The sequence below is a fragment of the Strongylocentrotus purpuratus genome, unplaced genomic scaffold (genome assembly GCF_000002235.5).
Source record: "Strongylocentrotus purpuratus isolate Spur 01 unplaced genomic scaffold, Spur_5.0 spur5_scaffold_2, whole genome shotgun sequence".
NCBI lineage: Eukaryota > Metazoa > Echinodermata > Echinoidea > Camarodonta > Strongylocentrotidae > Strongylocentrotus > Strongylocentrotus purpuratus.
This window is the reverse complement of record NW_022145605.1, coordinates 22111330-22133029: the sequence shown is the minus strand read 5'-3', so window position 1 is coordinate 22133029 and position 21700 is coordinate 22111330. Positions and strand designations below refer to the sequence as shown.

Below are 21700 nucleotides of genomic sequence, written 5' to 3'. Positions count from 1 at the left end.
CAGAAGTACGGCAATTCCGTTCGTAGTATGTCCATCTCGTTATGATTACGTTTTACGTTGTCAGTCCGTCTAATTGCAAGACGGGGAAAATTTGGAACAAGCTCAAAGTTTAAGAGCACCCTTCCCGTCCTAACCAGTCTGAGCCCGCCCATGAAGTTCTTAAGCAGATTGTAAACAGTTGCTACTACGTTCACTCCGTTCGCACACAGTTTGAGCCCGTTTGGCAACATTTTACAGAACGTAGTGAGAACTATTTCGATGTGACGGGGGCTTCACTTGAATGTCTTGATTTGCACAGCTTGAAGCGTTGAAGTTGGAAGAGAATAAAGAATGGCAAGAACGCGCTGGGTTTTATGACCTTTGGGCCAGGACGTGATTGCACACGCTCTAGGAGTGCGTTCGAACGCACGAAGAACGAGATGAGGGAGAGCCGAACTGTCTCTGAACTAGTTAGAATGGGTTTGGTCGTATTGCGAACGAGATAGAACTAAACGGGTTAAACCGACTACGGACTGGCTTGGACTGCCTCGAAATTGCAAATTCACCCGATCTGGGGGGTGTTTCACAAAGAACCTAAGTAGAACTTAACTCTGAGTTGGACTTAAAAATTATGGACGGCTATTGGAGTCTTAAAATGAAATATATTCAAAAGCAGAATTCAAGTATTTTAGACTTTTTATAAATTTCGCATCCAGAACATGAAATCTCCTTGATGATAGAAAATATGAATGATTTGAATAAACAATTAATGCCTTTCAAAACAACTTTTACAAAATATTTTCAAAGATGCTAATGGCTTTCTATAATTTTTAAGTCCAACTTAGAGATAAGTTCAACTTCGGATCTTTGTGAAATATCCCCCTGAACTTAATATGAACTGACTGTGGACGGGGTACAGACGAGATGGGCGTATTGAGGACTGTTTTTGAGCGGACTGGGATCGTATTATAGTCATTATTTACACACTCTACCCTACTCTAATTCGTTACACTTTATTAGAGATAAGAAACTTGATGAATCATTCTCTCAAATTTTTTTCATCATCTTCCATTTATGTGGGTCAATGCCAAGTGTAGCCATACCTTTATATTTAAACAGATTAGATATAAAACACGGTGGAAGGTCATATTACTAGCCATGGGATACAAACAAATTAGAAATGAACAATAAACCCTTATCTCTATCACACAAGCTGACTTCTTATTCCATTGTGTCTGTTTGTCTGTATCAAACACACAATTACGTAAAGCAAATTAACCTACTTGAATTTTATATTACCGTTCTTTATTGGTATTCCCAGCATTTACTTATCTTTGGTTATTGTACGTTGACACGATATGATATATGAAATATGAAAAGTTGTTAGTGGACAAGGTCAAATACTTTAAAGTGAAGGAGTCTCGTCTTATTTCTGAGATTAAGGGAGTGTAAGAGACTAGATTACCCAAGAGCCTCTGACTAAGACAGATCTAGAAGAGCAGGAGTTGAAGACAACATAACGATATAAAAATAGTTGACTAATATTTTCCAAAATGCATCTCTTGGTCGTAGTGCTCGTTAGCAGTCTCATGCTCGAGTACGCGGTCGCTCAGGCACCTATCCCTGACCGACCACCAGGCTTCGCCTACAAACCTGCCCCCGAGGCTCCTGTAGTCTTGGAGGCATGGGTGGACCTCATCTGCCCAGATTCTAAGAATGCTTGGTTAACCTATCAAGCAGTAGCCGATCATTATGGACCTGAGAAGGTTCGATTCTCGGCTCTTATGTTCCCGCTTCCTTACCATCGGTCCGCCATGATGGCTGCACAGGTAGGATAATCCTAACATTTCTATTTTAGTTTAATCATTTCTTAAACCCTCCAATACAACCACCGCCAGTAAAATAAATCCCACAATGATTTGTGTTGGTGTATCACCTACCAAGCACCAAGTTATTTGCTTTAACACTGAGAACCATGAGAATTATCTTAAGAATTATTCTCCTCAGCTAAAATGTGTTATCCCCATCTAGTCTTTTGTAATTACATAATATTTAATTTCTGAATTAGTGGCGTCATTCTGTTCACGTTAAAATAGTCATATCACCTCTTTCTCCCTATTTTCCATTTCCTAACAAACCAAGTTCGATGTTTTAAAATCAGACAATTTATTTTTTAGCATTCATGATCATGTTGATATCGAAGTTACTTGTGATATAATTTACACAAATTACATTCAGTATTATTATGATTTAATAGATTAAGATGATTTGCTTCTAAATTTACTAACCTGATCAAGATTAGTCTAATAAAGGACGACTCTTCCCATATCATTGTTAAACGTCTAATTGTTGATGTGCCATCTCTTTAATATACAGGCCGCGTTTGTAGCGAACGAACTAAACCCAGAACTGACATATGCATTTTTCGACAATGCCTTCTCAAAACAACCAGCTCTCTCAGATGATAATATCTTTGACCAAACACAAGCCTACGTCCAAGAGTAAGTTACCATCTTGTTTCCTGGAGTAAAAGAGTAGTGAAATTTGATTGGTTATCACATAGGATAACCATTATAATATAATTATCATCTACAAATGTAATGGGGCAGGCAATCTGTATCCCAAATAATTTAGTAAAACGGTAGCATTAAAAGTGGTGGTGACATATCTAAAAGATAAATTTTAAATGTTAATCCATTAAAATTAAATATTATCATGTAAATGAGAGAGAGGGAGAGAGAGAAAGAGAAAGAGAGAGAGAAAGAGAGAGAGGAGGGGAGAGATGATGAAAGATACATATTTTTAAATACAATGGTAGCATTTGTAAGGATAGCGACACTTACTCCCCTACAAATATTGTCAAAATCGATTGACAAAAATATGATTGACAGACCTAAAAAATGACCCACACTGCCTGCTATTATCAGATAAGTTGTTATAATTGGTTCAATAATAGGTCTTAAAATTGATAAGGCACTAGATTTCTTCAACGTTTTTCTACTGGTTTTTCATAATTGTTATGCCTTCCTCGTGACCACTTTATCATAGTTTTTTTTGTTTCATGTATCACAAGGAAATTTATGTGCAAATTATCTTCAAACATCAGTATTTTGGTTTCTACTTGAAACCCAAGTTATTTGCAATGAATAAACGAACCTATTGCCAATGGCCTTTGCCCTAATTGTCATGTGATTCCCAGACCTACACAAATTGCCGTTGATGTTTTTTCAAACGAGGGAAATATCTCTCACCCAAATGTTAAGTTCTGAAACAAATCTAAAAGATGACTACCAGTGGCGTAGCAGGGGGTCGTTGGCGGCTGGTAATAATATTTTTTTTAAAGTAATGATAAAACTAAATGATAATAATAGTAATAAAAAAAATACTCGTGTTCCAACAGGGTAGCCTAATGAATATATGAACCCCCCGGATTGAGCTGAGTTACCATAATAGGCGCTCAAGCATTCAAATAATATCTTCTTACATTTATTACACATGGGTGGAGAGTGGATAATGAGGACTTATATGTATATATATATATATATATATATATATATATCTTGCCAAAGGACATTAGTATCGTAGCGGGACTGAACAGGCGAATCTTGTCATTCACAGTCCCGCTACATATCCTTTATACTAGACCATTACTTATCTACTTGTGTTATTAGGTGGATGATTACGTAGGGGAACCAGGCCAAAAAATGGGAGGGGGTCATACCATTATTTCCCCTTGACGTTCTGTTACCCCTCATTGGATCGATGTGTTGAGCGCTATATAAAAAACAGATTATTATTATTGTTATTAAAAGATAGAGCCTGCTAGAGAAAAAATGGTTTTCAGTCCAAATCTTCGCTAAATTTTGATTTAAAAAAAAAATTATGTTTGTCGTGGTTAAGGGGGCACAGAAGAAACATGGTATTACAAAACAACAGCCCACCCATTCCCATTAATAATGTAAAATTGTTTGCATCAGGAATATTTACAGCTTCATTAAATGTGTAGTTGCTATTGACACTATCGGGACATCCTAAATTCATGGCTTCCATGGGACCAAAATTAAAGTCATTCTCATCAGTCATGTGGGCATTTGTTTCCATGGGCTTTAGCCGTCACAATAGCTATGGTATTTGGAAAAATATTTTATATGAAATATATGTTTATATGTTTTTTAGAGAGCACCCTATTGGCTATTAAAGAAGCTATCGCGTGACTCTCAATATTATAGATATACTGACTGCTATGAGAGGTATCGCTGTTTCTATAGGCTCTCGGGGCGTTGCATCCTGATATGACCCCGATCATTCGGGAATCGCAGACAAAAAGCACTGTATGGTATCCGCTCTCGCACAAAGAATTTGTTTACATTATGCACGTACATCAAAGGGGATCTCAGCAAAATTTATCTACGTGGCCTGTTACCCGGGTAACGGGCATCTCGTAAAAACACTATTGACCGGTAGGCGGGCATGGCTAAAATCACGACTTCAAATTTGACCAATCAGATGAGTAGATTTATATAACGTACTCAAGAGAGGAATATAATTGTTATAATTATGTGCACGAGCGTGCAATATAACAACCATTTTTTGCACGGTATATCGCTTCCAAACTCACTGGGGATGCCACTGAGGAAAGAAAGAAAGATAGAGAGAGAGAGAGATAAGGAACTAAAACAAGGCATACAATCGCAAATACCCTTGATTTTATAAATAAAACAAATATTGAATGCATATTGACGTGCGGCCTCGGTCGCATTGCCCTTTGCAAATACATCACGCCTAGAAATTCGGAAGTTGTTGGTTTATATATTTACTGGCATTTGACCTCGGAGCTTTCGAGTCTTGTAAAAATTAAAAAGAAACGCACATGGTAATGACGATAACGATGATAATAATACGTCCTGTTTACTCAGAGTAGACTCATAAATATTGGGGTGAATATTGAGAGTCACACGCCTGCAATCATATCATATCTACATAGTACACTGGGATCACTTTACCCCATGAAATTGCCTTTCGCAAAACATACATGTATATTTTAAACGCTTTGTAATATGATGTGGAGGTGTCGTGGTAAAGTGGTTCATACACCTGCCTCCCAATTAAAGGGTTAATGGTACGAATCCCAGCCTGGCACTAACGTCCTTGGGCAAGACGTTAATCCAAGTTTGCCACTCTCCACTTTGAATGGGTACCTGACAATTACTGGGGTAATATTGAGTGCATTATTAACACTAATTTCCATTATAATTATTCTTAATTTTTTTGTTATTATCATTATTACTATTGCTATTGTAATTATTATCAATACCATCAAGCTTCTTCTGAGTCTCCTTTTTCTTCTTCTTCTACTTCTTCTTCTCCTCAATCTTATAATTTTATTACTGTACCATTTTTATGTTTAGTATTCTTCTTCTTATTATTATTATTACTGCTATATTAATATTATTACTATATTATATTATACTATTTATTTTTTTCAGGACTTTAGCAGCCTGGGCCGGAGAAGTTGGGTATGACCAAACTGAATTTGCATCTCGCCTCGCAAGGAGTGATGATACACAATGGTTGGCAAGGGTGGAGTTCAAGTATGGTGGCACACGTATGTATTCCAATAAAATTAAAAATGTTAACATCTTTTGTAACAATAACGGTATTATCATTATTCTTACAATTTTTGCAGGGCCATTATTAGAAGGAAAATAATTAATACTGATGATGCTACCAAGGGTTAAAAGGCGTATTATATTATTATTATTATTAGTAGTAGTAGTAGTAGTAGTAGTAGTAGTAGTAGTAGAAGTAGTAGTGGTAGTAGTAGTAGTAGTAGTAGTAGTAGTAGTAGTAGTAGTAATAGTAGTAGTAGTAAATCGTTGTATTACGTATTTTGAATCGTTTCCATGACATTCTATAGTCAAAGAAGGAACAATACTTGAAACATGTACAAAATAATGGAGGATTCGGAAAACCAGTGGTCTCGCGTGTGTGAAGTAATCAGTGGTATATTCTGACTGGCCAACGAATGATTCCGACCGGTATAAAATGGTTAATGTCTGTAACACATGGAAATAAAATAACTTGTCTCATGTAAAATTATGAAAACAAAACGAATACAGCACATTCACAACATTTGGAAGATTATTGACCAATCATCTTCTCTCCTGATATATTTGTGTAGGCGGAGTGTTCGGGACACCCCAGACGTTTGTGAATGGTGCTCTAGTCTATTCTGAAGGGACCTGGACATTGGATGACTGGAAAACCGTTATTGATCCGCTCGTCTCGGGAAACAGGTGGGTTTAATAGGAGCCTTGCATATCAAGATTAGTAGTACGCTCCAACAGGAGAGGTTCTCAAAGATTGTGTATTGGGGGGGGGGGTTAAGATATTCCGGGGTCCATTACTACACGAGCCTCTTTATAATCAAGATTACTATTATCATTATTTGAATAGTTCCTCAATATTAACAAGACTGAAGCTTTCAAGTGAACCTATCTTCATTCAGAATCGGTGAGGAATCGGCTTCCTATTGGGTCTAAGTTTTATCAAAAAAATGGATAAATCTTTGTCAAGAAGAATTTCAAATCAATATGAAATGACAAGTTACGAAAACTGTTTTACTTTTGTCTTTTGTCAATAATATAACTAGGGCGAAGCGCTACGCGGGTTTCTAGAAACAAGTCCAACATAAAAAAAGGTAGAGTACAATGAAAATTCTCATTTTATCAAAAAAGATGTTCGACAAATGTACTCTTCATTGTGTCCATCCACATCAAACTATACTATAAATAAAACATAGACAAAATGTGGTTGAAAAAAAGGCCTTTTGTCTGCCATAACATTAGCTATGTTCCATGTGAATGTTGAATATTTGCCAATGAGTATTTTAGATTACATTTAATGACATAATGGCAGAATTTACTAAACTTATGACATGAGCAGATATTAAACACTTCGATACTATTTTGTATGAGCTTGTGCCTTTTGCCACCTAGACTACTTGAAGACGTTCTCATTCTATTCTACCTTTACAATCAAGTTTGTTTCGTCTTTTAATGCGGTCATATTTTCTGTAGCAGAATAATGTTTTGCATTCTTGCTTCAATATTAGTTTAATGTTTATTGCTGATATAGGAGTTTGTCTTTGCTCAGAATAAATTCACAAAACATCATATCACATCACATCACTTCACATCACATCACATCACATCACATCACATCACATCACATTACATCACAGCACATCACATCACTTCACATCACATCACATCACATCACATCACATCACATCACATCACATCACATTACATCACAGCACATCACATCACATCACACCACACCATATCACATCACATCACATCACACCACACCGTACCATACCACACCACATCACATTACATCACACCACACCATACCACACCACACCACATCACGTACATCACATCACATCACATCACACCACACCATACCACACCACACCACACCACATCACGAAACTTCACACCATACCACTCCACACCACACCACACCACATCACATCAAATCACATCACATCACATCACACCATACCACACCACACCACACCACATCACGTACATCACATCACATCACATCACACCAAACCATACCACACCACACCACACCACACCACATCACATCAAATCACATCACATCACATCACACCATACCACACCACACCACACCACATCACGTACATCACATCACATCACACCACACCACACCACACCACACCACATCACGTACATCACATCACATCACATCACACCACACCACACCACACCACATCACATCACATCACACCACACCATACCACACCACACCACACCACACCACATCACATCACATCACATCACATCACACCATACCACACCACACCACACCACATCACGTACATCACATCACATCACATCACACCATACCACATCACATCACACCACATCACACCACACCACACCATACCACATCACATCACACCACATCACACCACACCACACCACACCACACCACACCATACCACATCACATCACACCACACCACACCACACCATACCACATCACATCACATCACATCACATCATATCAAATTATATCACATCACATCATATCCACATCATACTGTGCATTATCTAAATAGCGCACAAGAAATATAGTTTTCTTATTGTTAACTCTTAATTTGAAGCTGACAGCTTACATATGTACATGACATTAATGAGTGTGACAACATTTTTGTCTTAGTATTCCACTAGGCAACACCTTTACATGCTATCGAAAGGAATCTATAATAAGTAAGTTCATAAGACTTTGTACGATGCAAATTATTATATAACACGAAGTTTGCAGTGTTGTCGGTTATACTTTACTCTATATTTCTGACAATATTACATCTTTCTGTATTTCTGTTTTTCTTCTGCTCTCCCTCCAGTGCCAGTGCTTTATCCAGCAGCGTCAAATTGGTCTCCCTAAATATCATCGTATTTATGTTGTGCTGCTTTGTTGGAGAGACGGGTCTGAAATATTGAAACGTCATACGTAACATTATAGGACTATTAGACTTGGGGTATTCATCTATATAAGTCCAATCCTAGTTTCTAGTGTTAATAAATACATGTATTCTGAAAAAATGAAGAAACAGATAAAAAACGACCAACAAATCAGACGAAGAGAATACGGTTATGAGATAATACCCATAATAATAAGATAAAGACAGAAATGTTTCGTTAGTATCTAGGATTAACATATACATGTACTAAACATTAGGCTATATCATGAAATAATGTAATTGTATGTTATATATCATATCATCTCCGGCAGAAGACGATATAGTTTTGGAAGGGGACTTTTGTATATCTGTAGTTTTAGATAGTATAGGAAACATTAAGACAACAATCTTCCTCGCTAATTAACACTAGCAAGAACATTCAGTTGCATGTCATTACATGTAATTAAATCATATAGTATGTGAACTGAAACTTGTATGTAATATGCGATGACAAGAAATAAATTCTACACGCTCTGAATGCCTACCGTGACTATGTTGTACTTATTTTGACTTTGGCTCCATTAAGTTTACTTCACATTGCGCGACTGATGGGGTAGGGGGGGGGGGGGGTCGTTGAACCCCTCTAAAAGCAAATGCGACATCACAAGTGCACCTTAGCTACACATACAATAACATTGCCCCTAATAGTTCCCCTTGTGGGGGGGGGGATCTAATTTAGTCCTAAATCCATTTGAAGAAATCCCATAATCTTTATCATTTATTAAAATAATATTTTTGTTTTCCTGTCAAAGACTTGCTGTAAAAATGACATAAAATAATTATACGTTTTCTTGCGCATGCTTGCTCACATCAATTGTTGGGGGCTAGTGCCCCCCTCCTCCCCCCCCCCCCCCCCCACACACACACACATCGGTCAGAAAGTACTGAATTCGCCGGTGACATTAATATTTATATCGACGGGTGCATGCATGGAAATAAAACTAAAGCAGGCATGCCGGCTGATAAAAATCGAGTCAGAAGTGAAAAGTAAAGATGTGGTTTTCATGTCATTCAAAAACCAAAAAAGTTTCTTGTCCGCTTTTCCTCAAATTTCTTTTGATCTGTTTGTCTGATATTCACTGCTTCTATTCTCCTGAGTCTGGAGTAGGTGAGATAGGGATAACATGATATTGGTCTATTTTCTTTGGACTATGTTTAAAGTGATAGTAATTACAGCCAGGAAAAACAAAAGAAAAAAATCAACAACAAAAAGAAGAAGTGATAATTACAGCCGGGGAAAAGCACCAACACAAATACAGACAAACAAACAAACAAACAAACAACACAAAGGTAAAAAGAAGTAACAAGCACTCCACATGGGTGTAGAGTACAGCTAGACTAGATCTGCAGGGAGATGTGAATTAATTAATCTCATGCAGACGGACCCGGGTTAAAAATCGAGTTGCATATATTTGATGTTATATTCCACATACTAAGAATCTTGCTCTACGATTGGTCAAAAGTAAATCACGTGATGAAAGATAGTTCGCCCATTATTGATGGAAGAAGCAAAAAGTTCGTTACACTGTGTTTAGTACTACTATCTACACAGTGTAACGCACTTTCACTGAAGATAGAGGTACTATCTACACAGGGCAACGCACTTTCACTGAAGATTATCCAAAAGCGCACTAAAACAGTCGTAATTAAGCGCGTATTATCAATGAGCGCAATGAAAGCAAACACATGCGCGCACCGTACCCTCAAGGGGTAGGGTTAAACTTTTCATTTTTGTGTGTGTGAATTTGGGCCTGGTGTCTTTGATGTAGATGCAAACACGTCCTTTTCTTTTTGTAGTTAAATTGTTTTAGATGTGGAATATAACGCAAACTATCACTATCAAACTATCACATCTTTCCTGAGCTTCGCTTCGGAAAGATAGCTACATCCAGATCGCCTCGGAAGTGATAGTTTGTCCCATCACCTTCACCAACGGTAGTTATTTGCTTAGTAACCTATGATTGGTTCCAAACGTAAATAATCCTTGATGTAAAACCACAATTACATACATGCAAGCGCACCCGCTCACAAACCCTCGCCTTCCAGTCAACAAATTCATAGAAAACAAAATTACATAATATGGATAATACAAAATCAAGCTCATACGTTTCGAATCATTTTGCAAATAATGACAGAATGGAAACCATAAACATAAAATACCTCGAACTCCCTTCCCCCTATTACCCCTTCTCCCCTCCCCCTAAAAAAAACCTTTATATTTTTTGTCTAATTCTTAAAGGGATAGTTGAGTTTGTTTTTTTAAGAGGGCGCTACACAAAATAATTTGATTGTGAAAAACTGAGTGTCTAATTTGAAAGAATATACAGTTCAAATTAACAAAATCAAATTTGTTTGATCAAAAATCGGTTCAGAGACGGCTGAAATGTCCATAAATAAAACGATTTCTAATATTTGTGGAGCCCCACAAATATTCGATTACTTGAACCAGCCGTTGGAAATACAAAATAGCGCCTTATACGTTTTATTCCAGCCAATGCCGATTTTGGCTTTTTGTTGGCATGTTCGTGTTGGCTATAATACGAACAACCAGCCGGTCCGCCGTGTATTGTTTTTATTAAATAATTCATTAATTAACGGTCACCTTATTTTTTTCAAAGTGGAGCTTAATTGGTATGATCCTACAGGCCAAATTGCAATTATTCTAGGGTCTAAAATATCATTACCTTCGTAGCAATTTAGGTCCTAAAAAAGCATTAGAACTGTTATAAATAAGAATAAGAGCAATAACCATGCACTTTAAAGGCATTTGCGGTTTGAAACAAGATCTCAACTCTCCTAATTCCATACAGGAAAAAAACAAATCAAATTAATTTCATAACAATGAATGGAAACAAAAATAGGGGCACTGATAATATACGAATAATCAAGGAATGGAACAAAATAACATAAAACTAATGAAAACGTTACATTCTCCCTCTATCACAATCACACAATTACAACAACACAAACACACCCCCCCCCCTCCCCCACGCACATACTTCAGAGTTCCTGACCTACTTGTGTATTATCGACAAAAGTGAGCGACGGGCCATTCATCAATAATATACGGTCAAAGGACAAGTGAAGACTGGTGTATACTGCAAACAAAGTTTATCTGACTAAATAAATATGGAGATCAATATTTGAAAAAAAAAACGTAAAGTTATGATATCATATAGGAGTCTTGAGCTATTAGACATTGAACTTTGATATCAATGTGTTACTCATCAAGCTCTGTCGTTAGTATTGTAGGGAACCATTCGTAATGTTCGTCCATTCTACCTAGTATAGGAATGTGGTAGTTTGAATAATTAACTCAGGATCAACCATCAAATCTTCAAACAGTACCGTCTCATAAAAAATAATGGAACAGGTATCGGTAGTAAAGAATTATGACCGGACTTTCGCCTGGAAAGACGTTTTTGGACTACATCAGGCAGATCCCAGAGACTTTACCAGATCGCAAGTAACTTTAAAAAAAAAATATTCCATGTTTTCTTTTATCATCCTGTTTCACTCTCCTCTCTTTACTATATCTCTCTTTCTCCCCCTCTCTTTACATCTATATCTTTCTCACTCTCTCCTTAATTACTTTATCCTCTTCCACCCATCTGAATCTTTTCTTCCCTCTTTTATTATGGCTCACTATTTACCTATTTTCCTCGTTACCTCGGCCTCTACTCGTCTTTTACTCTTTATTAGTACTGTTCAAAACAAACTATGTCTATGTATCGTTAAAAACAAAAGATTCATGTACCATGTGATCGAAGTTTTCTACTAAATACAACAATACAAAGTTCATAAATATAAAGACTTTCGATCTTCATTTAGATATTTAGAATAAAGGAAAATAAATCAAGAAATGAATGAATTACTCCAGACAAACCATTTTAAACGATGTTCTCGTTGATTCTTTCAAGTGGCCCATGAGTGACGAGACTTACCAATCCTACAGATTCTTTTTCATGGTGTACGTCGTGGTATGGGACATCATCACCGCCATATACAGCATCGGTTATACTATTGGTAGATATCATCTTGTATTCCTAACGAACTGGGCTTACCATCTCATTGCCGTGTATGGTATTGTGGCGGCGTTCTCTTCGAGGCACTTCGCACGCACGACAGCTGGCGGTTCACGATCTAGCTTGGATGTGGACCACTCAAGGGAAGGTAATTGACCTCTCGGGAAATTTTCTTATTTGTAACAAATTGCAACACGAAACGAAACAATTTTTTGTTTTAACCACAAATACTTCGGATGGTCTTATCTAATTATCATATGGAAATTGAACTATTGACATTACCTATCAAATTGGCCTTTTACGATACAGAGTGATTTGAAAGATGTCAATTAAAAAAAAATCATCAGCATTGAAAAATCGAGAAACAAAAGCTTTCCATTCCATGTCATGGTAATCTGTAATTTTACTGCATGAAGAAACGAAATTGACATCAGTCATTATGGACATTCAATAAGTTCTTTACCAAAAAAGATTTTGATGGTTTTTCCATAGTAATTCATTTCGGCCGAAAGTGATGAAAGATTTCATACACACAATGTAGATACCCTTATGTCAGGATATGCTTGATTACTGTATTATAGTTTAAAGGTAATGCCACAATATTTGTTGTCGTTCACTTTTCAAGTTATCCCTGATGCCATTGACGCCAAGCAATCACCTATCCCTCAGCCTTTCACTCGGGAAGCAAGAAAGGCTCAAGGACAGCTACATAAATTCCGCAAGAACCTACCCGTCAGTCAACCTGCCAAAGGTCTACTGTCCCCTGAAAATGACAATCCATGTACACCACTGCTTTCCTCCATAAATCCTTGGTACTGCCAGGTCACGTGGATCCTTTTTAACATCAACACCAGTCTTGCCCCTATCATCAGCGTTGTCTACTGGTCACTGGTTCACGACTTCACTTCAGGTGACAAAACCAACATCTTTTCTCTTGCAGGCATCTCAAACATCCAAGTACACGCCTTGAACATTGTCGTCGTTTTCATCGACCTCATGGTGTCGGCCTACCCGGTCAAGATCGTTCACTGTATCTTCACAATGGGACTCGGTTTAATCTATGTAGTGTTTTCGTTGATATATTGGGCTGCAGGTGGACTGAATCCCATGAACGGCACCAGAGCTCTGTATCCCATCCTGAATTGGGAGAAGATACCTGGGCTATCCTGTTTATTTTTACTTGGCGTGATAGTCATCATGGTGTTGGTGCAATGTGGAATATATGGGCTCTATAGACTAAGGTTCTTCATGGTTCAAAGGCTGTCGAGTACTTTGGAGTCAAAACAAAAATGAAACATAACTCTAACAAATCAAAAGAACGTGTTTGTCGATTGCACTCCGATTACTGTCTTGTGTGAACTGTCCTGATGGCTCTGCAATTATGATTACCCCATCAATTACAAGGTACCCATTTACACCTGGGTGCAAATTGGCAAATGTAGATTAGTGTCTTGCCATATATTGTTAGTGTTGGGCTGGGATTCGAACCCTCAACTCTAGGAGTGAGGGTCATACCACACCACCTCCACTTGGTAGGTTTTCTAGACCTGGTACTTGTTCATATCGCTGCTCTCATATAATGTAAACCTTATTGTTAATGTAGTTTTTCTTTTACATGAATTACTGCATGCAAGTGCCATGAAATGAATAAATCAGGTTTTTCTAAAACCATGTCTCGACTTCGCATGTTTTGTTTTCTTCTTCTTCTTTCTGTTTCTGGTATAAGTTTGTCTGCTACTCTAGTCACAGCGATATAAGACCGACACCAGATGCAAAATGGACGGGAGGGGGGGGGGGGACAAAATTAACATCGCACAGGAAGAAAAAAATTCGGTTTTGAGTCGGTCTGGATTCGGTTTGGCTGTGTGACTGAGGTTTAAAACTTACTGAACTTCATTGGAATTGTAAAGAAAAATGTCGCTTTCTGCTCCCCTCTCCTTCTACAGTTCATTTCCCTCGCCCCTCCCCCACCCATCTCTCTATTTATCCTCCTTTCAGTGTCTCTCTCGCACACTTCATAATTATATACATTCTCTTTCAGCCCCTACTATACCTCCTCTAAAGATAGAGGGCGTCAAACACTTATTTTGATATGTTCAATTTCATCACGAATAAATCAGAGACAAGGAAGATTGATCGAAAATCATACTGCACTAAATTGACTTGAAAATGATTTTATTTAGAAATCACATGATTATCAGAACATGTAATTATACAATAACATAACTCAACTCTTTGAAAAATCACCTTTAACGGGAGGAAGACGATAATTATTTCCTTTATATACAGTAATAGCTCCAAACTGTGATAAATGTACAAAAACTGAACTTTGTGTTTCACACAATGCTCTCTCGGAACCTTTGGTAATATGATCACTAATATATATGATTGTTTTAATATCTCACGATACTGGAGTACCTCCACAACACAATTACATTGCCCAAATTTCTTATTTTTAATGCTATAATTCTGAACTTTTTTCTTTTTTTTGTTTGATTGTCCTCTTAGATATTACTTTTACCCACTCCTTACTTGTCTGATACTGAGATGATGATTGTAACACCAACGCCTGTTATCTATTATTTGTTTTCTTTCAATAATCAAGTTATATTGCACTACCACAAAGATTGCTCTACCGTAAACTTTGAACAGCACTGCACAGAACAAAGTGACCATGAATCTAAATACATAGATCATTTTGTAATGTAATCAAATTTAATGTATAAATCTTTGCCAAGAGCTAGATGTGACAAATTATTTCATAAATCTGTTACAAATAATTATATGTCATTAGTGAGAATGCAAATTGCATACATTAAATGCTGCTAGGTAGGAATTTTGTTGTTGATTGTTGAGTTCTTGAAAAAGTATAATTACTAGTAGTAGTAGTATATATTACTTCATTTGATGACAGCATTCTTAGCTACAGGTATGACACAAACACAACAACATTAGCCTTTTTTAGTTTGTGCTATACATGTAGTACTGTTACTTATTGTGGCACATGGAATACTATTATAAGGTAATTACATGCAACCTTTTGTAAAGCTAAAAGTAAATATATGTTTACAGAACAAAGTCAATGAAGACTTCATCTGGTAATCAAATATTATCTTCATCTCATGCATCAAAGAATTGATATGTTTCGGAGGCTCTAGGCTAAAATGGCAGGCCACAGCTTAGCAATTGAAAAGGATCTTTACTTTTGACCCAGGTGAAGTAAATGAGACAATTGAAAGAAATGATGGTTTCGCATATCGGACAGTCGAAAGTGCTAGTATACAATCTAGCACCGAATAATTACACCTACTTTACATGTATATTCATTACCTCATTATCACAAGAAAGCTATAAAAACAAATCCTAAAACATCAGGTAAATTATATCAATATTTCTGTCCGCAACTTTAAATACCTTTGATTTAAACAAATTAGATGCAAAAGTATGTTAATCGACGGGTTTAAGCCCCCTCCCCCTCCCTTTTCAAATTAGTCTGTATTGCTTCTATCTCATCTAATACAGTGTACATGTACATTTTATATTGCCAATTTCTCTCTTCTCTTTGGTACAAGAAGATACTTTACTAAACATTCTATCTAGCTATACTGCGCATAAAAATAAACATAATTTCAAGTAACACCTACAACAACAACAAAACAAAACAAAAATCAGAATTTGATATACAAGTTGTATAAATATATAAGAAAAAGAAAAACAATCTATTGTCTAACCAGCTGCACAGTGGCTCTAGAAACTATATACAGATTGAATGAGAGTGATTCGCCTGTAGGAATCATATATTAGTGATTATTATGGGAAGACTTAAAGTGCCTAAATTATACATTTCAAATACAAAAATAAACAGATAAGTCAAACTACCACATTTTCACCAATAACCATTGACCCATCTTTGTTCCAGGCACATATTTTAGTGCCACTAGTTTTTTGTTTCATTTTGAAATGAAATGGCTTGTAAAAATTTGGCTTTTAACCCACTGGCTACTGAATGTTATGATTCGCATGGGTTGAACAGAGGGGCTACCTGCTTCCAGTACGTAATGGGTTAAATGAAGGGAAGCATTGGGCTGATCATCAAATTCACAATTTAGCTTACCCCTGTCTGAAATCCTTTACACATGAGTACTTACAGATAAGACCAGTTATGGTCATGCGATCGCATTGTAAAAGAAACGTTGTGGAATCGATCAGAAAAGGTTGATCAGCTAGCATATAAGTATTGGTGTGTACTGCAAGGTTCTGGAATCATCAAAATGATAAGAAACTTGGCCCAGTCTTGGTGAAGTTACAAGAACTGTACACAGAAAGATGTATCTGGGACTATGCACGACACGTGCGTTATATCTATCAGGTCCAAATAGATATAATACTTTACCAAATATATCAATTGGTAGGCTGTTTCTCAGCAAAATTTGTATGATCACGTATTAGTCTAAATATTCTTTCACATGATTGGTAATAAGAGCTTCCATTTGATGTTTTGGGGAGGGGGACGTTTCCAAAACTGGTCTTTACCTGTAAGCATGCACCAGACTTCAATTCATTACATATGTTGAATATGCCAGATCTAGCTTGTTCGATCCCAGACCTACACAAAAGAAAACTGCTAATTGGCCAGATGTGGTCCCTTGTTAAAAAGAAAGTTTAAGTTTTACATCCCAATTTATTTTGCTTGATTAATAAGCACACATTAGCGCGGTACCTTTCATTCCGAATTCCAAAACCTCATACAGATCTGACACGGTAAACTTTGGCATTTTTATTTCAATGATGTAAGTGTGATATGCTTCACATACCGGTAATGTATCTTGAGGAACATGATGAACTTGATGAACATGCTTGATGAACATGCATGTATGACCTTTGCTGCGTGCAGTTGCCATTTACAAACAGGATGTAATAAAAGCACCAGTCTACTGCATCCTATCTGAGTGAGCATTATATTATCAATACACACTACGCATGAAAAATCATAAATAAATAAATAATCAAATCATTAATGCAAACAATATTTTCAAAAACAATCTAGGTGTATACTACCCTTCAAGTGATTCTTGGGATAATGCTCAGTGTTGTCTGAAGAAATATTTGTTTTTAGCCAGAAGAGGATCTATGACTTGCTTCCAGTCACTGAGCGTCCATCTAGGTTCGGAAGAGACGACAGCACCATTGATGAAGGTCTGTGGGGTCTGGAACACACCACCTGTAAGGGATTTAAACCGAGAGGAAGTATGAAAAGATGACTGCGTTGAAACCTGAGTAGTGGATGATGCTTTCTTTTATAACTGCATACTGTACATGAATCAAATAAAAGTGTTACTTTACTGAATGTAATAGGTATTTTTCCAAGTTTGTTCATAGTGTGCTTACTGCTCTATCTATCCGGTCATTCACAATACTATATTTGGCGAATTTGATATCAACTGAATAACTTGTACAGTCAGGTAATTTCAAATTGCAAAAATTGCAGTTGATTTACATGTACGTCAGGTTCATGTAGTTCACAGATCTTGAAATTATGATTCAGAGGGAATATGGAGGTTTAGTAGAAATTACTCACAAGTTGCATCGTATCTTAACTCCACCCTAGCTTAGCTAGAGATTGAGTAGGATCATTACGATACAGTTATATACATGTATTTCTCTCTCTTCCACTCTCTCTCTCTCTTACTCTCTCACTCGCTCTCTCTCTCTCTCTCTCTCTCTCTCTCTCTCATACTAGAACTCATCCCTGGCTAAAGATTGTGTTGGATTACTATTAGACAGTATCACTTTTCCTTCCTATCTCTAACTCTCTCTCTCTTTCTCTCATGTTCTATCCAAGAGACTTGAAATTTCTTGCACTTTGCTCCATACTTGAAACTCCACCCTGGCTAGAGATTTGCATGATCACTACAAGACTGTATCACTTTCCCTTTCCATCTTTCTCTCTTCATTTCTTTCTTTCTTTCACCCTCTCTCTCACTCTCTCTCTCACACACTCACAAACCTTCTATCCAAGAGACTTGGAATAACTCACGTGTTGCACCATATTTGAACTCCACCCTAGCTAGAGATTGCGTTGGATCACTACGAGACAGGTGCATCATGAATTGAGCCTTTGAATAGCCAACATCTGACGCCCACTCAGAAAGAACTCTGAAAGAGAGACCAGGATTTTTAAAAAAAATAAAAAAAATAAGATCAGGTTATAAAATCATTTTCAATTATTTTTGTTGAGATCAAGTTATCTTGCAATGTCAGGTTTTAAAGTCTTTCTTACTTAACTGATTTAGAGCTGTTGTCAGGTTTAACCACCTAAGTCCTGATAATTATAATCCCTTCTGTACAAAGTACACCTTCTCTGCTTAATTATCTTTAACTGTATGTATACCACTTGCATATATGTAGTTAACTTTTTTAAGATTGTAATGTGTACCAACATGTTTTATATGTTATCTTTTGGCATGCACTGTACATTGTACATGTACAGGTAGATATTCAGAAGTTTATGCATGATAACTGTTGTATGATTAACATTAATTTATATGATCTCTTTGGACCTTTAAATTATGGTTTTAAGTTGCAGATGAATTCAATCAATACATTAATATAAAACGTACTTAGATTATAAGACTTTGTGCCATGAACATGTATCATGACAACCCAGTATTGGAATATAAGATGATCAAAGAAGGAGGAGGGGAAGTGGGTGTAACATGTTAGGAATCACAATCATTTCTTACTTTAAAATATAGCTATCAGGTTGTTCAGAGATGTTAGCATCAGAGAGTGCTGCCTGCTTATCGAAGGCTGTGTTCAACCAGCTGTACGTCTTGTTTGAGTCCAGCATGTCTGCTACAAAGGCTCCCTAAAAAGAAAGAATTTTCATATAAATTAAATCCCAGAAAATTATAAATGATCAGTCACTTGTCAGAGCAAGAACCATCTACTTGTATGTTTGAATCTAAATATTCATATTTATACATCTGTATGAAATAATATACAATTATAAACTTCATACAGTGAGAAAAAAACAGATATTTGTTATATTGTTATTAGTTATCATATTTTTCAAGAAATTCAATTGTTCTATGCCCTAATTTATGCGAAATAACATTTATTAGTACAATGACTAGTCAAAAATCTGTTTATGACTGATTTCCCAGTTAAATCACATTCTAACTTGTTATACAACCATCTTAATCATGCTAATTATTATTGTATCTTAATTTTACAGTATTTGATAAACAACTGAGCCACTAAAACTAAATTGTTTTGACCATTTTTAAATTGTAGAAATGATGATTATTTGACTTTGATTGTTCTTAGAATAATTTTATAATGTGTTTGATTTTGAATTATGTTACACAGAGGAAGGAAATCTGTCACTAGGCCTTTACTTTGTTGTTATAAATAATACAGATTTTATTCAAGGTTAATGTTAAAAGCATGTACAATGTAGCTTATATTATAGACAGAAATAACCGTCTGGCATGGGTCATTGTTTGATAAAACTGATATTTGTCAACCTTCCCAGGCCAGGAGGCCACTCAGATACTAAAGCTTTCAGTCTAAACATGCTAGATGTAGCTGTGCATTTCAACTGATCTTGCTTTTCACTACCATGACTAGGTCTACTGCATTCTGTGCAAAATTAGAGTTAATATTAAAGAATAATCTGATTCAGCTCAGCTCAGTACGCTAAATAAAATATAGGTTTTAAATTTATGCATCATTACATTTTTTCTTTAAAATTCCAATTCAACACCCAGCCAGAGTATAAACATAATCTATGGTATGAATATGCTACGAGTATGACTAGAGTAGAACTACTGATCATGAATATGAGTATGAATATGAGTATGACTATAGGCCTAGATCTAGGCCTAGATTTCTAGCCCAAATATGAGAATCATGATTGTCACCTGTGCAGCAGCCATTGCAGCTCGATGATAAGGCAAGGGAAACATCAAAGCTGAAAATCTCACTGTGTCTGGTCCATAATAATCTGCAACTTTCTGATATGTACGCCAAGCAGCTTTCGAGTCGGGGCATATAAGGTCTAGAAAGGATTCGAGTTGTATAGGAGCATCACATGACCCAGTGCTGTAGAAGAAGCCGGGCGGTCGAAGCGGGATCGGGGCCTGAGCGGTACCCTGGCTGATCAAGGCGCCTAGAACCAAGGCGAGCGATGCGACCACTGTCCGATGCATGTTGTCACTACGTGTAATGGAATCGGCCAATGTTTGCTCAAGTTGTTTTGGTGGCAGTTGCGCTTGGAACTTGGCTGGTGTTAGAGTCCACATGAAACAGACACTGAACAGGCAGATTTCTACCACGACTACAGCTAGTAAAAGCCAGAATAGTCCAACTAAATTACGAGTACGGCGATCGTGAACAGGCATTTATGATGATCATTGTTTACGAATCACACACAAAATTGCGTAATCCCAAGATATGCCACGTGATAACCGTAGATAAATCTAGTCTTGCTATCAGCACACAACTGACTCCGGCTGACACACAACATAATAAAAACTAGAAAGCCACATGTATAATTATGGCAATCCCGTTTTAAATAAAATATGTAGACAAGTTTCAGACTTTGTCTTATTGGTATTAATCACAAAAAACTGTAATGATAACCTTTTTATTATGATACCAGACCGTATATGCACCTTTCGGGAATACAACCAAATGCGCCACAAAACAAAGTTTTGAAAAGAATTCATGTTTGTTATATTTTACTTCACAACTTTTTGGACAAATTCGGGGACAAATTATTGTCCGTCCCCTCCGTCCCGCCCTACTATTTGCGCCTCAGAGAAGCATAGAGTACCGAAGCTGTGAAATCATAAAAATCTATTTTGAGAATTTCTCAATTTTTTTCTTCATTTTCCAAAAGAGCATAAAAAATAATGTCCGAATGTTGAAAACCAATTGAATATATTAGGTACTGGCTGAGATATGACCATCTGAATAAACTATATCCTATGTGAACTCAGTGTTACAGTGGTCTGGTTCCTAATGAGCCAGAGCACTATAACACAGAGTTCCCATAGGGCATCTACTTATTCAGATGGTCATATTTTCTAAATTCGGATTATTTTTTATGCTCTTTCGGAAAATGAAGA

The 21700-nt window shown here is 36.7% G+C and overlaps 3 protein-coding genes across 4 annotated transcripts; 2 read left to right on the top strand and 1 right to left on the bottom strand.

Moving 5' to 3' along the window:
- The first annotated feature begins 1362 nt into the window (after positions 1-1362).
- Positions 1363-9017, top strand: LOC100890543. Of its 2 annotated transcripts, XM_030991980.1 has the most exons (6): positions 1364-1808; positions 2356-2480; positions 5466-5584; positions 6161-6275; positions 6632-6676; positions 8423-8481. In XM_030991980.1, exons 1-5 carry the CDS (start codon positions 1533-1535, stop codon positions 6654-6656), a joined length of 660 nt encoding a protein of 219 aa, XP_030847840.1. In that variant the 5' UTR covers positions 1364-1532; the 3' UTR covers positions 6657-6676; positions 8423-8481. The 2 variants fall into 2 exon arrangements, with proteins under 2 accessions (XP_030847839.1, XP_030847840.1); XM_030991979.1 differs by lacking the exon at positions 6632-6676 and having other exon boundaries at positions 1363-1808; positions 8425-9017.
- A 4140-nt stretch (positions 9018-13157) lies between these two features.
- LOC115926422 (protein rolling stone-like) lies at positions 13158-13980 on the top strand. The gene has a single exon (XM_030991121.1). The coding sequence runs from the start codon at positions 13158-13160 to the stop codon at positions 13857-13859; it is 702 nt and encodes a 233-aa protein (XP_030846981.1). The 3' UTR covers positions 13860-13980.
- Positions 13981-17005: 3025 nt separating this feature from the next.
- LOC585517 lies at positions 17006-21040 on the bottom strand. Its single transcript, XM_003731367.3, has 4 exons — positions 20492-21040; positions 19310-19434; positions 18604-18722; positions 17006-17787 (listed from the first exon to the last, which is right to left on the bottom strand). The coding sequence occupies exons 1-4, from the start codon at positions 20969-20971 to the stop codon at positions 17651-17653; spliced, it is 861 nt and encodes a 286-aa protein (XP_003731415.2). The 5' UTR covers positions 20972-21040; the 3' UTR covers positions 17006-17650.
- Positions 21041-21700: the final 660 nt, after the last annotated feature.

Coding starts and splice junctions, on each gene's coding strand:
- LOC100890543 (XM_030991979.1), top strand. CDS start 1,533: ATGCATCTCTTGGTCGTAGTGCTCGTTAGCAGTCTCATGCTCGAGTAC. Junction 5,585..6,160: donor GTTCAAGTATGGTGGCACAC/GTATGTATTCCA, acceptor ATATTTGTGTAG/GCGGAGTGTTCGGGACACCC. Junction 6,276..8,424: donor CCGCTCGTCTCGGGAAACAG/GTGGGTTTAATA, acceptor CTCTCCCTCCAG/TGCCAGTGCTTTATCCAGCA.
- LOC115926422 (XM_030991121.1), top strand. CDS start 13,158: ATGCCACAATATTTGTTGTCGTTCACTTTTCAAGTTATCCCTGATGCC.
- LOC585517 (XM_003731367.3), bottom strand. CDS start 20,971: ATGCCTGTTCACGATCGCCGTACTCGTAATTTAGTTGGACTATTCTGG. Junction 18,723..19,309: donor CCTGATAGCTATATTTTAAA/GTAAGAAATGAT, acceptor TCTCTCTTTCAG/AGTTCTTTCTGAGTGGGCGT. Junction 17,788..18,603: donor GTTCAAATATGGTGCAACAC/GTGAGTTATTCC, acceptor AATCCCTTACAG/GTGGTGTGTTCCAGACCCCA.